At 40.9% G+C, this 18,460-nt stretch overlaps 1 protein-coding gene across 3 annotated transcripts in view; it reads right to left on the bottom strand.

The window, feature by feature from the left end:
- ACOX1 (acyl-CoA oxidase 1) overlaps positions 1 to 18,460 on the bottom strand; it is a 207,941-nt gene that overhangs the window by 161,872 nt on the left and 27,609 nt on the right. For all 3 annotated transcript variants that reach the window (XM_086930716.1, XM_086930717.1, XM_086930715.1), the window contains exon 2: positions 12,220 to 12,379. In XM_086930716.1, the coding sequence (XP_086786842.1) occupies positions 12,220 to 12,379 (160 nt within the window). The remainder of the gene's footprint in view (positions 1 to 12,219; positions 12,380 to 18,460) is intronic.

Genomic DNA, 18,460 nt, shown 5'->3' with positions numbered 1-18,460 from the left:
GGTGAACACCCACAATCACAAAATAATGTGGCTAGTCCCTCACACTGTGTAGGTAGTTTTCTGCCTAGGAAAAATAAGCAAAACTGCTAGTAACGGTAAAGATCAAGCGCTAATAAGTGTGGTAATACAAAGAAAACATTCCCACATTTAAATTGCGGGGTCATCGTTATGGTTTGCCCACAGCAAAAATGTTTCCCCCAGGGAGATAAAAAAATATATCTAAATATGCAAATGCATTATAGGGTCATGTTTCCGTCAGTCGAATTTAGGATAGGTCCGAATGCGTGTGGTAATATCACACATGTAAGTGGTACTAAAAATCTACAACTGGGATACATTTCCTGGACTACTTCTGATATGGTTTCAAAATCGCATAAAAAGTAAAGAAGTTGGTCCAAATAAAAAAGTTATAATATGGAGGCAATGATCTGACATTTTTTTCCATGCTCTTTTTGGATTCGATCCTGTATGGTGAACTGTCTGCAAATTAGAACATTTCCTCGTAAATGCATCCTTAATGCTAAACATCAGTTTCATAGAAACAATCTCTTAAAGTAATAGATTGAATGTAATTGCAAGATAACAGATAATGATGGGGATTCTTGAAGACTGTATATGCTGTCTTCAGCCCACGCCGTGTCAGCTTACAGATACTGCTTGAAGACAACGGCACAGCATTCCTGAATGTCAGTTAAAAGTATTAACCTGAAAGCATCATGGATACAAGTCTAAAAGTATAGCAAAGGCAACTTCAAGAGCTAATGTAAGGGATAGCAAAGCCTCGACTCGTTATCAAATGCATAGGAGAAACTGTGGCCCGACGTCTACACGACTTTGATGAATGATCTTGTTTACTTTCTACCACCCGTGTTCCTCAATTTGTCGCTCCTGACTGGTTGTATTTTTGACAACAGCAAAAATGAATGCAGCACCTCTACATAAGAAGGCAAATATAAAGCCCCTCCTTCCAGCTCCAATTGTTCTCCCATCCAGCTGAATCTCCTGTTCATTGCTGCCAAAAACAGACAATTCCTTCTCGTTCCAAAGTTGCAATGGCTTTCCTTAGGTAAAGTATGAAATTTAGAAAATTGTGCAAATGCAACTTTGGTATCATCTGAACATCGTTTTCAGCAGATATGCCAGATTTGGCGGCTTATTAATTGCACATGCCGAGTGCTTATCATAAAATATTTGTTGTACAGATTTTCGAACTTAAAAACAGAGTCTCATTAAAGAGTCACCTATTTGTCCAAGATGCTGATCATTGTTTCTTCAATTCTTCCCTTCCTGTCTCCCTCCTTCCAAAGAAATGAGAAGATGTCCCAATACATTAAGCCTATTCTAAAAAAAATTGCTAAAATACCCATCACTGTAATTTGGATTTTACATGGAAAATGACATACAAAAAAGTAAAACTGAGGCAATCTCTTCTCTAGGGTTTAGCAAAAGAAACACTCTCAAAGCCAAAGGCACAGAGGATTGTAGTTCTAAAGGTCTCATCAGTTGGATCAATTCCCTCAAAGGCACCTGGAAATAAAATATAAACTCTCAAAACCCACATCCTCACCATGTTCAAGATGAAGCAGGTGCATGGTGGTTGTTCTGTGGGACCAAGCCACTTTTTAAGCAATGCCCATTCTGTTTGTGAAAAAGCCCCCTGAAGACTATTTTCATTTGCCTTGCAATGAGTTTACTGGATTTTTATCTCAACAAGATAGCAAAATACAAGGACAGACAACTATTGAGATTGTGTATTATTATATATATATATATATATATATATATATATATATATAACAAAAGGAACATGGGGATGAAGCTGCAATTACTACCAAAAAGAGTTGTTAAATTTGATCTTCTGTTTTCATTGAATGCTCTTGCCAAATAACTATGTACAAGGATGGATTCAGGAGCCAGCTATTCGTGCCTATATGTCATCTACAAGCATGGAAAACAAAAAGGGAACATATTTGAAAGTAATAAGTGATGCATGCTATACAAATGTGATTGTGGTTGATTTTAATTGGCAGGATGAGGATATTTCAATGGATTCATTATTTACTGGGACACTTTGGATTATTCATAAAAGAACATGACTGTACAGATTAAGCCAGCACGTGCTTGTCCCTGCTGGAGCCAATGATGCCATGAGGAAGGATCTACAGGTTTCTGGCTATTCGGTACCAGGATGCTCGTTTCCGGTCCAGGGAAGAAATGGCTTGGCAGTTCGGGCTGGACTGTTCCCATGAGGCACAGGGTCAGACTGATTTGCATATGGTCATGTCTGAACTGGGGTGGTGGAGTGAGCTAAAGAATGATAATGGATTAAACCAAGATCAGCTGACTGGGGGAGAGTGTTTGATTTGCTCCAACGCTCCGTCAATCATCACCTTTGGTATCGCTTTGCTCGCCCTAAGTTGGCAGGGTATGCCCAGTCATGGGTCCCTTGCTCACTTTGCCACTGGATTCAAGCTAGCCTGATGCTTGGCAGTTCAGGCTGGACTGTTCCCATGAGGCACAGGGTCAGACTGATTTGCATATGGCCATGTCTGAACTAGGGTGATGGAGTGAGCTAAAGAATGATGATGGATTAAACCCAGATCAGTTGACTGGGGGGGGGGGGGGGGGGGGGGTGTTTGATTTGCTCCAACGCTTCGTCCATCATCCCCTTTGGTATCACCGATCATAAGAGCTTCTGATAAGTAAAAGGCAGTAAGGGTGCACACTCACTGACCATTGGCTCTGTGGGATGCAACTGACCATGCCTTTCTTTTTGAAGGACTTTAATGGGTCCATCAGTTTATTTACAATCTTTATTAAGGAGTGCTCTTTAAGGGTCAGTAAGGTTACACCTGAGACTAACCCATTATTTCAGACAAGTGGCTGCTCAGAGGTCACACCAACCTTTTTAGTATCTGCCTGTAACCTCTGCAGTTGCAGATAAACACGAGAGGTGATTTCACTACTTTGCTCATGATACTGATCTGTTTTTCTGCTATCTGAGAATTACCATAAAAATGCTGAGCACTTCACTCCATTAACCTCTTGGAGGGATACCGCCCAGATGGCTCTCCAACCTACAAAATCTGTGTTAATGATTACTGGGCCTGCATATGTGGTAGAACAACCAGCACCTGAAAATATCTCTGGCACAATATCTGAAGTCAAAATCCTGAGCTTGATATGGACATTGGACTCAGATCTATTCATGAATCATCAGAAAAACTGCATGAAGAAAAGCAGCAACTGATATTTCAAATTGTTGCCTGAATTACGATCATTATTCTAAGACCAGGACAGAGCACTTCTGGGCAGAGCGATCATTGGAGCTAAATTGCATTACTAGAATGCCGTTTAGGTGAGTTTCCCAAAGAAATTGATGAACAGGCATCAGAAATTACAAAGCACATCAACCATCAAAGCATCTTTCTCAGTCTCCAAGAAGGCATCAATGGCTTCCTGTTCCTCTATTGGTTGTGCTTCTGAAGACCATTTTAATGCAAAAATAATAGCTGCGAGGACTGCTTTTTCGTACATGCTTCAACGAGAGTGCCCCAATACACCACAAAACAATAGATAAGGATTGCTTCATTCACAATGAGCAATGAATGTGGAAGCTCCCTTTCGGTAGCATGGGCAAAAATGTGGAATAACGTTGGAATCTGCAATTATTTTTAATTGTCATTGGATTCTGAAGGTGCTTGGATATCGTTTCTCTGGGTTTAAGCACTCTAGAAATTTCAAAGGAATTACGTGGTTACATAAAACAATATTTACTACATATTGACACACAGAATAGCACCTGAGCAAGCTCCTTCACAAAGAAAGTTGTAAATGGTCACTGTTGAGTCAGCATCGAGATCATATGATCACTTTAGACCTACAAGTCACAGACTTCTATGCTTCAGTCAGATGTGTCCAAACAAATTAATGTGTGACAAAAGTTCTGCTTCCTTTCGAGATCAGATGGGCATCCCCAGTGTTAATTAATTGCCTACTGGAGGTCACAACTCTCTTAAAACCTCAAGGACTCTGCAGCTACCTGTACCTGAATGACTGGTTGTCAAAAGCCATCTCCTAAGAACAGCTGAGAAGAGCACTGCAAGCCCCAAAATTCAATCTTCAATGTTTTTTTGTTTAATGTTTAGAGCATTAATGGACACCTATTTTATGGAACAGTTTCCACCAAAAGAGAAGTGTCTGGTATTTCAGTACATATTCTGCTCCGGTAGACTCATTAATGTAACCTTGTTTTCCTAGTCTAACAAGCAACGGCACGTACTTCTGTTGTAATAACTGGAGAACCGGAGCAGGAATGTCTCCATACGCAGTAAAGAAGGATTTCGGATAGGACCGTGATATCTCTGAAAGGTACCAAATCAGTAATCTGATGGACTGAATAAAAGGCTCAGTATTTGATAAAGGGGTATCCATTATAAATGTCCCCAAAAAAATGCTGGTGATTTTGGCTTAATCAAGGGATGAGGAGCACATCTGATACCCAACAACTCTGTTACCTCACATAATGTAATCATTATAGCAATGTCCTCAAACTAAGCTATTTGGTTAGCACTTAAAGGGATCTTTCCACTGTTAAAATGAGATGGATTCTAATACAGGCAGATGGTCAGCATTTTCTATATGTAAATTCTGAGAAGAAAAATACCTCTACTCTCTTAACAAGGTTGAGAACCTCTGGAGTTTGGTTCACAGCATCTCCTTCCCAGTATGCTAACAACTATGAGGTGGATTTTCTTAGTGGACAACTAATACAACTAATACAAAAAAATATATAAATTACATGCCTTCAGGGCCTCATTTTGATGCATAGTTCACCAGAAGCGAACCTGAGAGCAACCAAAACAAATGCAGAAATCTAACTTCACACATTCAGACACATAACTCAGGGCCTTCTGGGGTGTGTGTTCTTGAAAAGCTGATGCCAGACATTGTTGAATGTTACTCTATCAGTTACAGCCACTGGGCTCCTTTCTGAGCCCCACTCTATTTAACTTATATGGTAGACCTTTGGAAGAGATAGTGAAACACCCTGTGGTCTCTACTGACTCGTACAAAGATGATAACCTAGCTTATCTTTTCTTTTTCCACTGACTAATCTATGAATATGACTAAATTCCAGAGCAGTATGCTGTCACTCCATCCAACTGGATGGAGTACAACAGTCTAAAATTATACTACTGTTTGGTAAACACTCAGTCATGGGGAAATCTTTGGTGGCCAGACAGGCTAAGAACCCATCACCCCCACACCCAAATCCTCTGTGAGAAATCAGGGTATATGGATGGACTTGCTGCAGAAAAAGCCCCAGGGTTGGATAAACTCCCTGGTGACTTATTTAAAAACGAACCCACGGTCTGGGCTCCATAGCTACAAGTCTTATTTAACGCAATTCTTGGAGGGATGATGGTGCCTATCACTTGGCTGGGGCGGAGATTGTTCCCATCTTCAAGAAGGCCTCACCTCTGCTTCCAGTCAACTATAGGCCCAACAGTCTAATCGATGTTCCCCAAAATATCTTTGCCAGGCTGATCCTGGATCGCCTCTTAGAGTGGATGCTAGATCATTCAGTCCTGAGCCCCTACCAAGCCGGGTTCAGGAATAAAGTATCCACTATAGATCAAATCTTCCGTCTTACCACCTTGTTCTGGAAAACGGTACAGTTGGAGGGTGGCAGCCTCTACACTGTATTCGTTGACCTACGAGCAGCTTTTGATCTTGTACCTCGTAGGAAACTCTGGTCTGTGCTCTCTGGCCTGGGGGTCCCACAACATCTCTTGAACATGGTTGTAAGATTACACACTGACAACTATGCCCAGGTCAGATGTGGCAGGGAGGGAACATTGTCCAACAGATTCCCCGTTGGCAGGGGGGTAAGACAGGGCTGTGTACTTGCACCGACCCTGTTCTGCCTCTACGTCAACGGGGTAATCGCCCACCTGAATGGGGTCGAAAATAGCAACGCCCCTAAACTTGGAGGCAGCAGGATGCCGGCGATTATGTTCGCAGACGACACCCTTCTGCTGTCCAAGTCGCCAATGGGGATACAGCGAGTTCTCAATGGTTTCTAGGCATTTTGCAAAGATCATGGCCTCGAGATCAATGCTTTGAAGACAAAATATATGGTCTTCAACCCACACCCTAAAACTCGCCCCAATCCGTATATTGGCGCCAATAGGCTAGAGAGGGTCTGAACCTTTGAGTACTTGGGGATTACTCTAAATGAAAAAATGTTGTGGGGGCACCAAAGGGAGAAGTCACAGCTAAAACTGGCCCAAATAGCAGGCGGAATTATCAAGCTTGTTACTAAAAATAAATCTTCTTCTAAGCCGGTTGGTCCCCCATTAGAGATCTACAGAGCGCAGGCTAGGGGGGCTGTCATGTATGGAACTGAACTCTGGGGCTACATGTGCAACCATGATCTAGTAGCAATAGAGAATAAATTCATTAGACAGCTTCTATCACTTCCCCCTAGCACTCCCCTGTTGCCAATGAGACTGGACTTGGGCTTGAGACCCCTTGATGAATATATGGGACTACGGCCCCTAATATTCTGGCGCAGGATATGGACAGTACCTGAGCTAGTTAACTATAATAAGAACTCCAAGAAATTCTTACTCTACCAAATGTTGGGAAAATCCCCTGGTTAAAATACATAAAGATAGAACTAGAGAAACTAGGGTTACCCACTTTATGGTCTGACCCATTGTCATCATGCCCCAGGGTCACGCAGAAACAGCTTACTAATCATTACCAGGAAAGCAAACTCGCTACACATTTACAAAGAACCGGCCTAGGTACCTTAACGATATCATTTTTAAATACTAAGGACATCTACAGGTTTGAAACTGTTTTAGATGTTATATTCCCAACTACTATTAGGAAACTGTATCTTCAATGGAGGTATGGCAGTTTGCCAATACGGGCCTATACCAGTAAATGGGCTGAATCTTCCCCGACCCATTGCCCAGGTTGCAAATTTGAACAGGAAACTGATTTGCATATATTGGTTTTTTGCAATGCATACGTGCAGGCGAGGAGGAAATGGATTGTCCCAGTGTGTAAAAACCTGGGGTTCTCCCACTGCTTGCATGCATATAGGGTCTTTAAGACCGATTTGTCTGGGAATATAGTTTTCGCATTAGCCAAAAATTTGGGGATAGTCTGGCAAAAGAGAAGATACTTTTTAGTTGGAGATGTATGACAATTGTTAAATTATAACCTTATAACAATGACCATGTTTGTATGTTAAAGGCCGGGTCTTATTCCTATTCCTGTTTACTGGTCTTACATGTTTTAATGTTTTATCATTTTAACAATAATGTTTAATGTATATACCTGTACCTTTTATGGCATATGGTGCCGAAATAAAGATCATGATGATGATGGATGGACAACCACTATAGCAGACACTTGTTTTGGTCTTCAGAAAAGACTGAAACCTATTATCGGTCTATTCCAACCACTTATTCAATCTCTTTCTATCCCCCCTAGACTACTGCAACATCCTCCATCTAGGTTGTAAGAAATCGGTCCTTAAGAAGTTACAGTTGACCAAAACATGGTCTTGCAGTTTTGCCTCCCAAAGTTCTGCTCTGCCTCAAGGCTTCTTCGCAAGCTCCACTGGCTCCCGTTGGAGAGGCGAATCCAAATTTAAAGCACTTAGCATGGTGCATTGGATGTTGAAAGCTCAAGGTGCTCCCAGCCTGTCTGATCTAATGCAAACCCATCTCCCAACCAGTGCACTTTGCTCGGCCAAGCTACATCTGGCAGGGACTCTCCAGTTCCACACGAAATGGCTGCTCTTTTCGAGTTTTGGCTCCTGCCCTCTGGAACAGTTTGCCTCTCGAGGTAAGAAATATCCATAATCACTTTGATTTCTGGAAAAAGCTTAAAACCTGAATTTTCATTTATTAGGAGGTCCTTTTCCCGTCTGCTGCTCTTTTTGTGTGGTATGCTGGTCTGGTGGTTCAGCGCTGGGAAGCCCTGTTGCTGGGGCAGCTATGCGCTTTATAAACCCAATGAGCATACCATAACCGTGATAGTGGAAACTATCCAGACATTCACAAGAAATGGGAAGATGATTATCTTAAGTGCACCCAGTGGGCAAAGTTCAAGTAGCGGATATCAAATGTTTTTCCTTCACACTACATGACAATCTACCTTTTAGGTCATATCTACTTAGGAATAGAGCGAGAATGCTACATCACCACTGCTTAGCTTCCCTCTCTTGAAAAGTCTGTATGTTGAAGCTTAACTGCAGAGTATATGGAGATTCTCAAGGAAGCTAGATGCCCATCTACAACACAGTATTTGGGAAAGCTTTTGCATATGGCACCTGGATACAAATTCTTCAAGGCAGGACTATAATCCAGAGCAGATCTGAAGCGGACATCAGTTAAAGATGCGTCCTTCTGCTAGGATTGCAAATGAGGTTCCACTTTTCTAGATCCGTCATCCATGCTTTTCAGGGGGAATTGAAGATAAGGTTCCCCCCAATGGTAGTTTTAATCTCAATTTTGGACAAGCAATTTACTTTGATCCATATGTAGGGTGTCTCTTTTTGAACCAATGTAAACATAACAAATTTTGCTATTTAAAAGTAAGATTCATAATTGTTCTGCGCTCAGCCAAGAGTTAACTATAGTCAGGAATGATTAGCAGATAAAATCTTCACAATTTTCTAGAGGGAGAAAGTGGTTCTGAAAAGACATAAATAATTTCTTCACAATATGGCATTTTATTTCCATATTAACCAGAACACTAAAACACCAATTGCTTTGTTCCGAGCCCTTCCCCTTTAGACGAGTAAAAATTACATCCTGTGAAATGGGTGCGCTGATATTACGTTAAAAAAAAAAAAATAAAGATCTGTTTTTCAAGACAGTTGAGCTTGTAGTTTCTTGTAAAGTATAGTACTAGAAATATCTGATAAACAATGTACCAACAAGTCAAGTCCAATGGGATATTTTCCAGTGTTGTCCGTCAGCTAATCTGGACCCTCAAGATCACACTAGGGATCAATCTACAATAGCTATTTATTCATTTATTTCTGTAGGTGTTTGGTAGTGGGATTGTTGTTGCCATGGGATAAGTTAATAAAGTGTTTATAAAGATATCAGATATAGAGGTATCTGCAGCATTTCTCTAGAAAGTGCCACTAAAAGGAATTTGGAAGGCTGAATGCAAAATCCAAATGAGTTCATAAGTTCTGTACCAAATTAGGTCTAGACTAGGATATGAGAACTGATATTCAAGCAGAAAATCATCCAATAACTCTTTGCATAAAACAACTTCCCATTACCGATTTACCTTATAGATTCTATTAGCAGGTTATAAATCTGGGAAGGATCCTTAGCTGACAAAGACACGTTTATTTATCTCTAACAGATGTCATAAACTAAGGATATTTTCTCCAGATTTGTAAACTGCCCTCTAATCAGCCATTTGCTCCCTCCAAATGAATCTTGGGTTGCATATAGGGTATCCAACTTTCCCAAATAAAAATACCGACTACTGTTTCATGTTTTAAGTTGTGAAAGGCCCAGAGCATGATACTTAAATGAGACTGTCGAATAAATTGACGGTATTTATTTTTAACATGGCTTTTCTGTCTTTGTTTACTTAAATGATCGGTCAGTGATCATTAATGCAGCTCAATAACACATGTTAAAGTGATTTCTTATAATCCCCGTTTTAAGCATGTAATGATAAGAGGGAAATGGCTACTTGAGGTGATTTTCATTATTTTTGTAGAGGCTGAGACATTAAAATACTGGTCATGTTTGTAGAAAACATAACAGTAAGGTGGCAACCATTGTTGCATAACTGAGCAGAAAATGTAAGATTGTTTCCATAATGTCTAGCAGATTGGCATGGTGCAGACCAACTGACTAGCCGAAGATTTATAGGGAAACGGTCAATTTTTGATATGCCCTGTTACACTCACAAAAACTCCACAGTACTAAAAATGGGTTTTCAGTGCTTCAAATGTTTTAAAAGACCAACTCCACAACTGTTAATATAGCATTTCTTGGTAAAGACTGGTAACCAGAGCCAGTGATCATCTTTTCTATATGTCCTTATGTTGGAGAACATAGAAAATAGCATTTTTCCTATCTCCAGCCCCATCTCATGCCCACACTCCCACTCTCATATATCTTCATATTTATCTTTTTTATACGCACATATATATATGAACCTGAAATCTTAGGCTCGATCAAGAACATCCGATAGCTGTAGTCCTCTCAATTAAGCTGAAAACATTTACAGTTAGAAACTCCAGTCAAGTCAGTTGCTGTCGTGAACACGGTTATCGGGCCGGTTTAAACCGCTACTGTTTTTATCAAGTGCTTGCCTCAAGATTCTTTCATCTCTTTCGGTTAGCAAGTGTGAAGTTTTAGACACGCTCAGAAGTGTTAGATTCAGGTCCACCTGCTATGTAGGGTGACATACTTCTGTTGTTTATATTATCATCATTGCCATAACATTATGGACACTTACAATTAAAAATGACATGTTTGAATTTTTTTTTTTGGTATAGAGGCAACTAATCACTTGCAAATCGAGACAACATATTTACTGTCATACTTATTTTGTTGGTACTTTAATGTCTCCAAACTTATTAACATGAGATGAGATCAAATATAAAAACACAGGTATCTAACCATTTATGGGTCGTCAGTTTTTTTCCTAACACACAACATTTAAATACCAAATCAACTATACGCATATTTTAAATTAGATCAGCAAATAGGAAAGCACAAATCAAATAATTTTTTTGTAATTGTGATGGAAACAAAGATTTTAACAGGATCAAACAAATCAAGACTCTTTACTAGGTGATGCACAAATGATAAATATTTGATGGAACCCAATTTCCACACACTGTTTTAGTTCTATATAGTTTTACCAGTAAAACTGTATGTCTATGCAAATTTAGTGGTAATTTCAACGGAAAATGTGTTTTTTGTAAATTCCAGTGTGCTACATCACCAGTGCTCCAAAACACACCTAAGCTACGTACCACACCCTCACCACTGTCCTGTTGAACTGGCGTAGCACAGGTGCTACACTTGTTTTTGTGTGTGATGCTTTGATTTTTCACAATCCTTTTGACTTCAGTGATAGATTGATGGCAACAGCCCTTCTCTGGAAAATGTTCCAGCAAAACTGAGGTCACGCCAATTTGCTGTGACAAAGCAGCCTAGTCAGGCGCCTCCCTGGGCGCGAAGCAAACAAGGGCACTTCAGCCCTGCATGGCTCATCACACCGGGGCAAGGGCTGTGACAGAGAATAGCTAAACTATTTTTTTTAACCAAGCAGGTATGCGGAGCAGTCTCTCTAGGCAAACTCGATTTATAGGCTTGCCATGTTTGCTTCTGCTAAAAAGCAGCCTATTGCTTAAAAGTAGCTATAAGGTGTTCGGGACTTGCTAACCATATTAGGAATCTTCATAATGTTTTTGCTGGTTATGTCATGCATTGCTGCATTTTTTCACATTCTGTGTGATCACTGTTCAAATTTGATGTACTAAACCTGGGTTTTAGAAACAAACAATTTACACTTTTACCCATGTTTTTAAGTTCTATTACGAGTGTAATGGTCATTTATGAAAGATGATTGGGAGTTCCACCATTTCCATGAACTCATTTAGTGGGAATAATTCTGACCAGAAAACACCACCCGCACAGTGTCGCTCAGTGGACTGTGTATGGGTTACAGAAACTGGATTTCTAATTCATGTTCCTGCACTGAAGTCCTTGCACCAAGGGATTACAAATCCATCACAGTGGTTCTAGGGGAACGGTGGAACCCTAGATTGTGACAGTCATCATCTATAATTTGCTGCAAACAAGTGAGCAGAAAAATGGGGAGGCATAAAGCATAAAACTAACCACTGGGCACCTGAAAATCTCCAAAAGCTTTCCCTTGCTTTAGTAGCCCATAATAGTGTCAACATCCTCTGAAGGAAAATAAGAGGATTCAGAATGAACATAGGGCTCAGAGAGGCCAGTAAGTTTGGACACCGTCAGGATACACATCAGATGAGAGTATCCGAAAAACCATTGGGTGTCTTGGGAAGGCCAGGTGGTTTCAGAGACAAGTTAGCATGCAGAAAGAACATACATTGAACACACGTTTTCTTTTCCAAAATTTTAAAGCCGAACAGTTACCAAGTGTATTATTCCCCCCACGTACCTTTTAAACCAGTAGATTTCCTCAGGATCAGAAATGCCATACTCCCTCATTTTCAGGACCATGTTAGAGCTCTTCTTTATTGCCACCTCATATCGGTCGCTGCGAGACAGGAAGTTGAGATCCTCATGCTGGAAATCAGGATCGTTCAAAACCAGGTTTTCTGTAAGGCCAAAATAGAAAAGAGGTGAGGGACCGTATCATAGGATAGGCATGAGGACAAGTAGACCCCTGGGGAGGCTTGAGGCAGGAGAACCCCTGGGATAGGCATAAGGCAGCCTACACTAGAAGTAAACTAGAGTGAAGTATGAGGCAGGGGTATATTAGGCATGTGAAGTTTATATGCGACAAAAGGGCATTTCAGAAAGAAGGGGGTAAATAAAACCGAGACATACAAAAAGTTGGTAATGGGGAATAGAGCCAGACCAAGATACACCAATGGGAGTGGTGGATGACAGGACACACCACAATATATGAAGCTCATAAGGATTTGGCAATTCAGAAAAAAAGAGGAGCAGGACTAGGTATACACTACTGGGACATGGTACACTGGATGGGGAGCTTAATAAGTAAGTACTTGGGTGACTTAATCGGTTGGTCCCGTTACGATCTTTCTTGCAAATGACAGTACATCAAGACGGTCTATCTTGCCACTTGGAAAATATTAAGAAGGTCATTGCCATCTAGTTATAGCTTCTCTTGTTCATGCTGAGAAAAGGCACTCTGTCCTTAGAAGAAGTAAGCATATTATCTCTCAATTTATTGGACACCTCTTTCACTTCTTTCTCAAGAATAGGACGTTCTCTCTTCCTTCTAGCTAAGTCAGGGCAGCCCCTATCGTAGTTTTGTTAAGTTTAGCTACATAAATCCTGTAGGTATTATAATACCAAATAATTTGGGAGCAATTAGGTTTCAAACAAACGTTACTTTGCATGTCATAGGCATACATAAAAAGTATAGTACAGAACATCAAACACTGTTTAAAACAGCATAGAATTTGGACAGCGAACTCTAGATTTTTTAAAAGCCTCAATGACACAACATGTTAATCACTAGGCATATGTAGTAAACATAAAGCAATGCACTACTGTTTACGATTACTGGTTCGCAGTATAGGTATAAAAAATGGTTGAGTAAAAAGTTTGTAAAATGTCCAAAGAAATAAAATGTAAGAGAGTTTGGCTACATTTACCAAAGCAAGGGCATGCAATTATGTCCGGAGAGCTATACTGCCCGAATGGGAAGCACAGCATGCTCCATATAAAACCTGTTCTAGATTTGAACAATAGGGATCGTTCCCGATCACCCTTGATGCAAAAAGACAGGGTTCAATCCCACAACGCCTTACTGTTGGTTTATGTTATTTGGTAATTTGCCCAATAGTATTTAAATGCTCTAAAAATGATCTTTTAACCCCCAGCTTATTTTTCACCATGGACGTGGGGTCCTCAAATATCCCATCATAGAAAGATTTGCTTTAACATAAGATAGACAAAAGATCAATAAGCCCATCATAATTGAGAAAATCTCTTATAATTTGGTGATTTTGTTGTGAGGGGATTCGTCACCACTGAAATCCATAATAATGGACCCAGCATAATATAGTCCTCAATATAACGGAGGCCAATTCTCATCTGCAATATTAAATTGAGAAGCAAGGTGGTGGTGCCGACAGACTATGCCTACAAAAATGATTTTCTTCAAGTTGGGAAATTTAGGAATTCTCACGACCCCACACTCCAGCGCCATATGCTATGGTAGGTACACATTCTGCTAAAATAGTAGCTTGGTGGACAATCTAAATGAAGCACTGATTGAGTGGGCAAAGGTGTGGCATCACAGGATTGCATTCTGACTCCATGATAAGGAGGTATAACCGATTCATTCCAAATATGGAAATTTGTAAACTTTCTTTAAACCGTTTTTAGTTAGATTAAAAGCATATAGTGAGAAGCACCCAGGGCCAGAGGACACGGTTTGAGATTTAAAATAATTAGTGCTCAAAATCTAGACTTGACATAAAATCAGTAAAAGCTGAAACTAATTTCTACAGTGCCCTTGGTGTGCAAGCAAAAATGCCTACATCACCTGTGAATAACAGTACTGGGATTTGGGTTCCCATTGTCTTTGGTACATCAGCATTACTACTTAAAAGGTGAGAATACATTTTATTTATGTACAACAAACAAGAAGGATCTAAGACGCATACTTGATGTACACATCTTTCTAAATATATGTGCCAGTCAATTTATCTGTTGGAACAAACCTCTTCTGGGCCCTTAGATCACTGTGGCGTCCATTGAGGACGGAGACCAGTGCAACATCCAGGCCTGTTTCTAGAAGCTGCGATTACAGTTGTAAGTGGTTTGCTCTATCAAAATCCACTGGACAAAATCCACAAATGCTAGATTGATTGTGCATTTCCTTGCTCGATTATACTTGGCAATTACCAGATACAGTTGGAGACACTGTCCTAAGGTGCACTCTGAAACCCTCCTGACATATGTCTATAATGTTATCAACTCCACTTCACTCAGTTATTCCAATCTACCCTACTCTATTCCAATGCATCTCACTTCAATGTAGCCCACTCCACCCTAATCTACCCCACCCCACTCTACTCCACGCCAATGTACCCCACTATACTAAACTCCAATCTACTCCCCCACTCGTCTCCACTCCAACTTACCCCTACTCTACTCCAACCTACCCCCACGCTACTCAAACCTTTACTCCTCCCCACTCCACTACAACCTACCCTATTCCAATCCTGCCAATCTCCCCCATTCCACTCTACCCTACCCCAATCCACCTAATTTGCTCCGCTCCACTCCAATGTACCCCACCCATTTCTAACACACCGCTCCCTACTTCAACATGACCCACCCCACTAAGACATGACCCCCTCCAATCCACTGCAATCTGCCACACTCCAGTCTACCTCACTCTACCCCAATATACTGCACTTCAATATACCCCATTCTACCCCAGTCCACCCCACTCCAATCTACCCCATTAAACCCTACCCCAACCTACCCCACACCACTAACGCTTGGCCATGCTGAACAGCAGCAACACTGGTGTACACAATGGCTAAAACACATTGCCAAAACCAACAGCTCTTGCATAGGCAAGATCTATTGCCTTTGCCACTGCTTGTTTTAAATACTAGTTATGACAGGCAATGACCATGAAGCAGGTACATTCCCAGTCAAGCAGCAGAGGCTGCTTCTCCTAAATTGCAGAGCAGCGTTGCCCCGCACCTGCTTCAAGCAACGGGGGATTGCTGGCACAGGCAGGGTTAGCCTTGTCTCACCAATCATGGAGCTACTCTAATGCTGAGAGCAGCTCCAAGATTGGTCAGGATTCACGTTCCACTTGGCAGGAACGTAAGTACTTACCTTGCCTACTTGTGGAAATCACACCACGTTCGCCGGGAGAGCAGTGCCGCATTAGACGGCAGCATCTTTGTGGTGAGTTGGTCGCATTGCGCCCCCTACATTTTTGTATAGTCAGCCGCCAATGTCAAACATGTGTTAAAAACATTATTTGTGGGGCCCAAATGTCCGTGTTACATTTAAGTACGTCCATCGGTACACCAGCCAGGCCTTCTGCTTTACTGGATGAGCTCCGTCTTATGACTAATGCAATTTCTTCAGTACTAAAAATCCCAGAATACTACCTGATCTGTTAGAAGTACTGTCTAACGAACAATCAGGAGGTTCATTCAAATTATGAGTTTTCAAAAATGTGATACCCAGTGTGTGTCCGTAATGTGATTGTTAAGAACAGATGAGGTAGTGTCAGAATTATTAATTGAATTAACCACCTGTCAAAATAGCATAGTATTTCTCTTGGCTGCTGTCTCTGTTGGTTGTGCCACGTGTAATTACTGCAAATTCCTTTCCTCTGCGTTAAAGCAGACTTTTATAGTAATTGATATGCATCAACCTCCATTCTATTACTTGGATTCTTTGCCAGCGACTTTTGTAGATTCCAGTTAGCGATAGAACAGGAATGGTTAAACCAACAAGGAGATCTGGCCTGCTAATCAGTACGTGAATTTATGTGTGCAGGTCTTATGCAACCACACAAAAAACAAAAAAAAGATTCAATTGCCTGGTCATGACTGGCATCGTCTGAAAGACAGATCATAAAAACCTTCAATTTAAGTTTTGTATGTTTTTGCAAAGAAATAGGAAGGATTCGTTAAACGCCAGAGATCCCTGAAATGGAATACCCATGAAGAAGCCCTGAAGGCCAGGGCTACGGCCTAGGTGAGTGGCTTGAAAAAAGTCAATAAGGATTTTGGAGAAATGTCATAAAGACCAGTTTTAAAAGCCTACGTAGATATTCCTAAAATTTAAATACTGTGCTGAGCTGCTGTATATTGGTGGCAAAAGCAGGTGGGACGCAGAGGAGGGGAAATGTGTAAAGAGATTGTCCCTACCCTGTTACACCATGATTCAAGCAGTAAGCATGGAAAGCGGCATACCATGGAACATACTGGCGCTAATAAGATTCTGGAAAATATTGAGTGCGGTGGGAAGTGGGAATTGGGAGCAGGGAGCAGAAAGTTTCCCAGTGGTGTAAAAATGAAATCCTGCAAAGTGAACTGAAATGGACACAAGTGTAAGTAAAAATCTGGTGACAAGTCCGTAGGGATATGAAGGTAAAGCTGAGCCGACAGAATTTACAAATTGAAATTTCAAAGAGCGAGTTAAAGATATTAGGTAAAGACCTGTGCTATGAATATAATCAGCAAAAACCACAGTTGATGGACAGAATGCAGAACACTGTCATACATTCACCCCAGTACAGAGATCTGGGCCTAAATCCATCGTTTTTTTGCACTCCACACTACCCCAGTTCAAACATGGCCATATGCAAATCAGTCTGACCCTGTGCCTCATGGGAACAGTCCAGCCCGAACTGCCAAGCCATGCCTTCCCTGGACCGGAAACGAGGACCGGTTTCTGGCATTCCAGCCGTCTTCAGACCGGCTTGCTTGAATCCAGTGGTGTGGAGAGCATGGGACTCACGTCGGAGCATACCCATCCAACTCGGGGTGACAAATGCAAAAACCACAGTTGATGGACAGAATGCAGAACAAGGTCATACATTCACCCCAGTACAGAGATCGGTTTTTCCAATGAATATAATCAGCAGCACTTGAGGGTCGAAAAAAACTATATGTACAACTTATGTTAAAATCTTGGCAGAATATGTATGTATGTATGTGGATGTATTACCAAATTGTTAACTTGGAAGTGAACTATTAAGAATAAGGATTGCAATTAATCCCAGTCAAATTATCGACAATGTAAAACTGAAAATGATCCAACCAGATGGGAAGTGTACCAGTCACCTGATTTTGCACTTTTTTAGGACTGTTTAAAGGTTTTACCTCAGCCAAGACAGTTTGTACACCCATTATTTTAAAAAATATGGAATTAGGAGTTGCATGTCAGCTGTAGAACTTTTAATTAATATGTGCTTTCTGGATATATTGTGCCATAGGTCAATTTATGACTGCAGTTAAAAAAGTATTTTTAGTGTAAAATAAGAATGGTGTAAAGTAATTTATGTGATTGTAAAATAAGGCTAGGTATTCATACTTGTGAGCACATTTTTAAAACATAATTATATTTTCATATGATTTTATTACATGAAATCTAATTATGGTAAATTAAGCCAGTATAAAATGAAAAAGTACATATATATTGAGATTATGGATGTAAATTGGTGTGTCATTTAAAGACCTGCGGTCTAAACAAACATGAACTTGAATTGAGCTCGCACAGTTGTCTGTGAAGAAGCAACATGTTTCCCAGAAACTGTATGTGGAAGCGCAAAATAAGTTAATAAAAGGTTATGGTCCCCGAACTTTGCATTTAAAATAGGTGCTTCTTATATTTAAAAAAAGCCCTAGGAGGAAAAGGCATAATGAGTTGAACCTCACCTGTGCCCAAAACATGTGGGCAAGATTGTATATCACGGGAGTGGGGTGTCATAAGACTAGTGTGCATTATATTAGGCGGCAGACCCGAGAGCAGAGGACGGCCCGGGACCAGTGTTCGATTCCCGGCGCAGCAGGTTTCTGGACCAGGGTCAGCGGACTCGATAATTCTCTCGCCTCGGTGCCCACTCTGATCAGCGATCACACTCGGCAACTCTGGGCATTAGCTTGCCTCATCTTCACTAACGGCCCCACCAGACCGCCGGGGATGCCTGGTCTCACCCT

Source organism: Lissotriton vulgaris, chromosome 7, assembly GCF_964263255.1.
Source record: "Lissotriton vulgaris chromosome 7, aLisVul1.2, whole genome shotgun sequence".
NCBI lineage: Eukaryota > Metazoa > Chordata > Amphibia > Caudata > Salamandridae > Lissotriton > Lissotriton vulgaris.
This window is presented reverse-complemented; position numbering and strand designations above follow the sequence as displayed.